The sequence below is a fragment of the Osmerus mordax genome, chromosome 23, assembly GCF_038355195.1.
Source record: "Osmerus mordax isolate fOsmMor3 chromosome 23, fOsmMor3.pri, whole genome shotgun sequence".
Lineage (NCBI taxonomy): Eukaryota > Metazoa > Chordata > Actinopteri > Osmeriformes > Osmeridae > Osmerus > Osmerus mordax.
In genome coordinates this window covers 7390786-7399028 of record NC_090072.1, presented here as the reverse complement: position 1 = coordinate 7399028, position 8243 = coordinate 7390786, and the positions used below count along the sequence as shown (strand labels likewise).

Genomic DNA, 8243 nt, shown 5'->3' with positions numbered 1-8243 from the left:
TTATGTTCGCTAGAAACAGTGAAATACAGTTGGAAAATTAATGGCATATTACCTGTGTCAGGCGATGGGTTTCTCTGGCTTGAAGCATAAATGCAGTTGCGTGTTTAGAAACATCAACATTCATGCGCCCCTCCTCAGCTTCTTGAAATCCACACTGAAACAGATTAACAGCAAACATATTATAACAGGGAAAATTTTGTCATTGATAGCACCACTAAAGAAACTTCCCAAAGTTTTGCATGTCTGCGCCAAACATTTCAGCGACGATTGTTTCCACAACTCGGGGCAATATAAGCTGGCCTTGCTGACCGTCTGATATTGAAGACTGGATCATTACCAACTCCCATTGGTACAGCAACAAACCTCGGACAAGTAAGTCAACTAACGCTATATAATTGTGTTGCTTTACTGTATATGGTTACCTAGCTTGTTACCCTTAGAATGTGGCTGTAACATTAGCAACTAACAGCTGAGTTACTGTTGCTAATGTAAAAGTAGATAGCATCAAGTGTGTATGGAAGTTTATTAGACTCTTTATTCAAATGGAAATGGAAGTGTTGTACACTTCTTTGTTATCTGGATAACCGTTCTTCTGTTGGTGTTATGGCGCACGCGATATCCGCCTTTCCCCTCATTGAAATGACTTAGTGTGCATCTTTGCAAACCAGGGTGGTCAGATGAGAATGGGCAAATTCGACGCATCTTACAGCAACGGGCCTACGAGCCATTGCGATACATTGTACCCATTAGCGCATAGTTGCTGCCTCTATCCTCCTCATTAGCATTTAAAGCTACAGACACAGAAACAGCGTTGCTCATAGTTGCTGTAATTATGCACCAAGGCTGAATTTCAGGAAAGATACTTCAGATACAGTATTAGGGAACCACAGGCCAATATAAAAACATCCACAAAACAACATGCACAAAACAACCTTTACTGCGATTTGCTACTATTGCTAGTCTGAAAATATCTTGATTTATCATTTACTCAGAAATGTAACTTGTAACTAGGATTAGGCTACTTTACTTGCTTTGAATCTCTTAGTAATAAGTATATACATAGTTAGTACTTTTTTTAACCTTACATTTGCAACATTACATTTCATTTACCTTGAGTCATTTTACCAAGCCACCCTTGAACACATCATATTGTGACCCTATGGCACCAAGTTCCCTGAGCTGACTGGCTTTTTTACCCTGCTGATTTCGAGGTGTAGCTATTTCAACAGTGGATCACAATTTCTTTTTTACCAAACAGGAGGACTGGAAATATCTCTGCCCTCTGCTTGTGCAGGTGAGTTGATTAACTAGTGGAATTGCAGTTACATATTACTTCCAATTCTGGTTTTATCTTCTTTTAAAATTACGACTGCAGCCCATTGGCAACTTAGACAACACATTTAGTGCACAACTTACTCTTTGATTGACGACGTTCAGGCCCTCGTCAGTCATTGAAAAATGCATTGGTATGGCCTCATCCACTGGGCTGGCATTGGTAAGTTCGTTGGTGGTCCTTTCACCTGCTCCTCTCAAATCGTGGTCAGTTGATTCTTCTTCCGCGGCCGGTTCAACTTGGACAAGATGATGCGCGTGCGTCCGCTTTACGTGGTAGTAGAAGGAGTTATACACTCGGTACTCACTTGGACAGCCATCAATTCCGCACACCACGCGAAAATCAGGGCTGCGACTATGCATTGTATTAATATGACTCAAAAGCTGTTTCAGAGTCAATGATACAAATACATAACATAGGAAACAACGCCAAATCATACTGGAAGCAGTGATGTTACAGGCAGAGTATATAAGATATAAGTTGCTGAGTCAAATGAGCCGGCTCACAAAAAAGAGCCGGAATGCCCACTAACTGCTGTAATTGTTATTTTTTTTAAACTCAGCATCACTATAGTTACACCCGCCAATAACTCTGATATCCCCGGTGCGCATGCTCCAACAGACAATTTGCAAAAACCCACCGTGCTTACTACGTCCTTCATACGGTCATCTAGAAGTGAATGATTTAACTCCGCGTTTTATCGCAAGTTAAAAACGGTATATCCGGTGTTAATTTATTGTGCTTCACATCATATATCATTCAAATGTTGTCAATATTTTAATGTAAATTTGGTGTGTAACGTTTCAGTTAAACGGATACGGCTGGACCACAGGCAAGCTAACGTCAACGGACCGAGCTAGCTAGCTAGCATGGAGGAATTGGATGATGTGGCAGTGTCGATTTTGAAGGGTAATGTAACGTTATGAAACTAGAAAGTGGGAATGCTGAAAGGTAAATTATATATTTTTTAATTGCTGAAAATACCCAAAAGCTGAAATAAATTTCAAAAATTTGAGTCACACTAAAGAGTGTGGAAGCTGAACTGCATGTCTGTGTGGTTGCTATGGCGCAGCTGTGGCCGTTATCGTTAACGAGCTGGGCAGAGAGAATAACATTCATTTACCTAGCACCACATCTCAAACAAGTTAACCTAGACGCAAAACTATACGTCCAATCCAAACAGTAAGGATATTTTCCGAGACCCAGGACTTTGCCGAAACCATATATATCGTTTATACGTCTGTGCGGTCAAAAATAAGACTACAGGCAGTTTGAAAACGTGTTCTTCTGCTTTCCTGGTGCGTGTCGGTTTGGTTGCCACGGTAATGGTGCAGCTGTGATTGCTGTCGAACTGGGCAGAGAGAATAACATTCATTTACCTAGCACCACATCTCAAATAAGTTAACCGAGACGCAAAACTATACGTCCAATCCAAAAAATAAGGATATAAATCTCAGAAACGGCTTGAACAAGTCATGAACCATAATCAGTGATATTTAAAAAAGTTGGATAGATATCAAAAAGCTGAACGTTATAAAAATAGTTAAGGGTTTTGTCAACATTTTAAAGTTAACTAGTTATCAGTTAACCATATGCCAAATACCATGGCCTAGCAGCTCTAGCATCTCTTACACTTGTATTTTAGAAGTTCTCTTAATTTTATGTGTGAATATTTTGTTTTAGAATGACAATTCCATCAAATGGTTTTGAATATTTTATGTCTTAATTAGTTTTGAAACCAATTGGGTTAAGTTAACTAAAATTGGGAAAATAAATTCAGTAAGCTGAAGATTTTGTTCAGTTCAATGATTTTAGGTTGAATAATTAGTTTAAATTCTTGTTTGAGGTTTTCAAAAAAACATCTAAGTGAATTGGACAGCACTGTTTCATCTTGCTGTGTCTTCCAATGTTTTTACAGCTGCAAACATCAGTGATGAAATGATGGGCACCTTGTCCCGTGAAGACTTGCGTGATCTTTTCCCAGGGCCTGAGAATTTCTTAAGGAGAAAAGCTGTGTGGCGGGTCTGCCATGTTGAGGTACCGGTAAGTGACATGGCTGTCTGTTAAGTTTATTCTTTTGTTGTTTCTTTTGCACTAATTATTTATGTTGCAATACCATTAGGCAGTCACCAAATCGACCTTTATTGATTTATTATGCTAATAAAACTGGCCTGCTGGAACCGATAATATAATTATAATATAATAATGGCCTAAAATTGAATCGATTGCTTACTTATACTTGTGCGGAGCCGTCAATGCAGCATTGCAGTTTATGTCAACACAGATTAAAGTAAATAAAGTATTTTTATCTTTTATTTTACAGGAGTCTGGCCAAGAAGACTCTAAGTCATTGGGTTTCTCCAGTAAAGAGTCACCCATGCCACAGACATCCACTCCAATGAATTTCACTGCTGAGTACACAACTCCAGGAAAGATTATTAAGATATCTTTTCCAGAGTATGTATTATACAGTGATTCCGAGCTTGAGCATGTCCGACAACATTACTTCGAGTTATCAAAGACAGGTGAAGAATACAACTGCCAAATGTCAAAGGACCTCAGATGCCGGCTCATCCGTAACACTATTACCAGTATGATTGCCATCTTGAGGGCAAAAGAAGATGGAGAATCACAATACCCATCACAGCCAGAAATGACAGCAATGGCGAAGAGAATCGTACTTTACTATCCCATGCTCCAAGACAAATGCATGAAGAATACATGGGTGAGTGAATTGCATCCAGTTGATGAGGGAAGTATTTCATGTTCAACATTTGTGGTAATTTAAATTGTTATGTTTTGTACAGGTCACTGTTTACACACAGCTCAACAAAAGACTGCGAAATGTAAAATCACCACAAAAAAAGACTCCAGATGGCAGACATTCGAAGAGGTAATGTTATAACAAATTGTTATATCCATCACAACTAATGTTTTAATTATTTTCCATATTAAGCACTCAGTTTTTTGGTCAATAAAATGTCAGGACAACATTGAACAGTTCTCACAGCCCAGGCTGACATCCAATTTCTTTTTTCACAATCTAATAGACGGCCTTTTGTACAGCCCTATTTCTGATACCGTGGCGGGCCGCCACGACAAAATCAACATAGCGGAAACACTGAACACTAAAAGCTAGAAAATATTAACATTTGAGAAGCTGAAATCCATTATTGTCATGTGTACACTATTCTAAATGAGCAATCCTGTCAATGTACTAGGTGATTGATTACCAACTAATCTTTGCAGCTCTATAAAGAGGCGTCTTGAGCTGCCAAGTGACACAGATGAAGTTCAATCAAGTGACTCAACACTTATTCTGGATCTGTCCATTGAGGGGAGCAGCAGCCCAGACTTGGCTAGTGAAGTGACGGGTGAGTTTCAACTTAGCATTCTGCCCTTGTGAGAAATGTTATATTTCAAATGAACTTATACACTCACATTATTGATTGTAATGATCTTTTAATTGCATTATTTTAACAGAAGAATGTCTGTTATGTGTTTCAGGAAATAGAGGACCCCAAAGCCTACCTGAAGAAGAGCCCTCTCCTGGGCCCAGTTCTGATTGTGAGTTTGTCCAACTGCCTCAAGGCTGTGTGTATGTGAGATAAGGGTGTTTGCATCTTTTAAGGGGTGAACATGTGTACCTACATTCATCTTATAGTAGTTGATTTCACGACTATCAATATTAGGGCAAGTAGTTCTTGTTCACATGTGCAAGGTAAAATGCTCAAAACTTTTGACTGGTACTGTATATTTGTGTCTTACAGCTAACAAGCCTGCAGGTTTGGAAAGTCCAGACACCTACAGTCCAGCAACCTTGGCCAAGCACTACAAGACCCTACAATCTTTGTACAAAAGAAAGAATCCAAACCACCGGGATGTGTCTCATGTCCTGGATTTGGAACTTGTAGGCAGGAGAGCTTTCATTGACTCTGATTCTTTTCACGAGGAAGACAGACACAAGAAAATTCTCGAAGCATATCCTTGTTTTAAGGACATAGGACATGTAAGTCATAATTGGCTATGCATGATAAAAAAACATCACACACAATGTTAGATATATAAATGTCCTCCTAAGTGATGCATTTAAATGTCTGTATTCGTTATATTGAATATTCCAAAGGTGATGGAGGAGCTTCAACGCATTTTGGACAAGGAAAATGACAACTTCATTGGTGAACTGAAGGGAAGATGGCATGAATTTTGCCAGAAAGTGCAGTTTTTTGGTGTATGGAAAAAGATGCTGAAACCCCCAATGGGAATGGACAAAGGTAAGCAATATTGTTCTGGTGTTATTGGTGATTAGGGTTTAGTGTGGACCTTTCAGACCTTTTTCTGAAAAGTACCTGTGCTATGTCTTGTCGTCTTTTTTTTCTTCTTTTTGGACCATTCTATGTATTACATATCTTTCATCAGATTTGACCATTGACAGTAATGGCTGTGAATATACATTCCTATACAGCTGAACAGGCTCTTGAGATCCTACATGTGCTGCCATCATTGTTCCCCTCCACCTCTGCTCCCCCAAAGAGGCTAAAAGATGCGAGCGAAGCCCTGATGCATGTCCTTGAGGTGAGCTGTGTAAAATGTTGCAGGATTATTTTGACTGCAGTACTTAAAAATATAATTGAAGGTGCTCTCATGGCTCCCAATGTAGTTTTTTTTTTTTTTTTTTCTTACTGTATGTTTTAAGTGTTCAAAGACACCAAAAGCTAGATATATGTGAACACAAAATGCATTAGAGATGGTTAAAACTTGTGTCAAAAAAATAATGTGTAGGCTATGTAAACAAACCTCTTACCTCTCTGGCTGAGGTTCCAAAATACTACTTTGAAATCAAAAAATTAGGGATGATCCTAAAAAAACGATGTCTTTGCTTTGTTAAAGGAAAAAGAAGACCCTGATGTCTACTTGAAGAAGCGCCCTCTCTCCTGTCCAGTCCTGATTGTGGGTCCATCCAACTACCTCCTAGCGGTAGGAGATGTGCCAATAACTACATTTCCAAAGGACAAGGTTACTGAGGGTGCTTTATACCTTATGGCCTACTATTATACCCTCCACCTTACATACCCAAAATGTGTAGCTACTGTGCTTTCAGTCATACAGACAGAGGTCCTCTTGGACAAAATCCATGACAGAGATCTCACACCATCTTACAAGAAGAGCATGGCTGAGTGGAAATCTTTTACTGGCCAATAAAAGGAGTGGTCAAATGTACATGTTAGGGTTCAAACAAAACCTGTACCTAAATGTTATAATAATAACAACCATTTTGCCTTGTATGCTTTTTATTTGGATTTTGATTTTGCAGGTATATTTTGTGTTTAGAGGAACACATTGGTAAGATGTTTAGTTGTATCATTATCACACACATTTGCTATTTTTTCCATAAACATTGTGAGCAAAACGAATTCCTGCATTTTGTTGAGACATTTTGCTGTCTAAATAAATCTGTTGGTTGGATGCAAAACTATTTTTTGTTTTTTCTGTATTTTAAGCAGTAGGTGAATGTCTTAAATCTAGTACAGTATTACAGTAGAAGCGCTTACGATAAATAAGTAAATATGCTTGAAATTAGAATTTTATTATGGCACAAAAAGCTCTATACTAGTCAGGAAGTCTCAAAATGCTTGCACTAGAACTTAGCTTTTGGGGGGAAAATAGTATTTTTGAGCATCATATGCTTATTATGAGACACAAATCTTAACAATACTAGCAATATATATCCAAGAGTAAGTTTTTCAAGCTAATTTAAATAGTATTTTTGAGCATCATAAGCTTGTTATGAGACACAAAACTTCACAATACTAGCAAAATATGTCCAAGAATGAGTTTTTCAAGCTAATTTAAATACTATTTTTGAGCATCATGAGCTTGTTATGAGACACAAAACTTCACAATACTAGCAAAATATATCTAAGAATTAGTTTTTCAAGCTAATTTTAAGCGGTCTCTTATATTGAAAATATTGTCTTATTTCAAGAATCTTATCAAGCTAATTTTGACTTGTTCCATTGGCAGATTTTTTTTACTTACTACAAGCCAAAAATATCTTGTTTTAATTTTTTTTAAACTTATTTTTGGAATGGCATTTTTTGCAGTGTATTTACTGTCTTCTATCGTTCAACGTGTGTCTTGTTACCGGTTTATTCTGTACATACAACCATGCCGACATGGAAACGACATACGTACAAACGTGCATATTCCTACACGCACGCTCCATCACAAGAGATGTAGGACCAGTTCCGTGTCTATCCAGAGACGGGGTTCCACAGACTGCCCACACCCCACATCCGCTGCAGTGGGATCAATCCGTGCTATTGATGGTACGATGACAAACGAGCCAGGACGTGTACATCAACACGAGCGAGTGATCGAACGATTGATTTGCTTCCTTTCTCTTTCTCTTTCCTCCTCCTCCCTCATTTGCTAGTCTGTGAAAATGGTCATTCTTTTCCCATTTCCTTAGTTTGCTTCTATTTCTAGTCCATACAATTATTCCTGGAGATCATATCACAAAGGGGTGGCGTAATCTATCATAATCCATCTTTGTGGGGACGCTAATCCCATTCACGGCCGGACTGTTCGCCGGGAGATGAATTCAAAAGCACTTTCAGCTCGGTCCTCCTACAGGAAAATCCTTTACTCATTCAGCAAGCATAAGTAATGAGTTTTTTGTGAGCCAATAACTTTAACTATCCTGACTTTAATTAGCATGCAGTAAAAATTGATGAATGACACTGATAAGAAATGTATGAATTCCATTCCATTTCAGGCTTCTTTGTAAAGGGGATTTTCATCTTACGTGACCAACTGTGCACACACAGCAAGGATACAGGCTACATATTGAAAAAACATTGAGGTTGAAAAAACACTGAGTTTGCTGGCGATCCGTGGCATATGCCCA

General features: G+C 38.4%; 1 protein-coding gene across 1 annotated transcript; it reads left to right on the top strand.

Moving 5' to 3' along the window:
- Positions 1–302: 302 nt before the first annotated feature.
- On the top strand, positions 303–6806 carry LOC136967669 (uncharacterized). The gene is made up of 12 exons (XM_067261551.1): positions 303–372; positions 1259–1294; positions 2141–2242; positions 3252–3376; positions 3657–4058; positions 4141–4226; positions 4583–4707; positions 4841–4900; positions 5104–5342; positions 5460–5607; positions 5799–5908; positions 6224–6806. Exons 3-12 carry the CDS (start codon positions 2203–2205, stop codon positions 6533–6535), a joined length of 1647 nt encoding a protein of 548 aa, XP_067117652.1. The 5' UTR covers positions 303–372; positions 1259–1294; positions 2141–2202; the 3' UTR covers positions 6536–6806.
- The last annotated feature ends 1437 nt before the right edge of the window (positions 6807–8243 follow it).

Excerpts from the sequence above, each read along its gene's own strand:
- LOC136967669 (XM_067261551.1), top strand. The coding sequence starts at position 2,203 with ATGGAGGAATTGGATGATGTGGCAGTGTCGATTTTGAAGG. Across the intron at positions 3,377-3,656 it reads TCTGCCATGTTGAGGTACCG|GAGTCTGGCCAAGAAGACTC; the intron begins GTAAGTGACATG and ends TTTATTTTACAG. Across the intron at positions 5,909-6,223 it reads CCCTGATGCATGTCCTTGAG|GAAAAAGAAGACCCTGATGT; the intron begins GTGAGCTGTGTA and ends GCTTTGTTAAAG.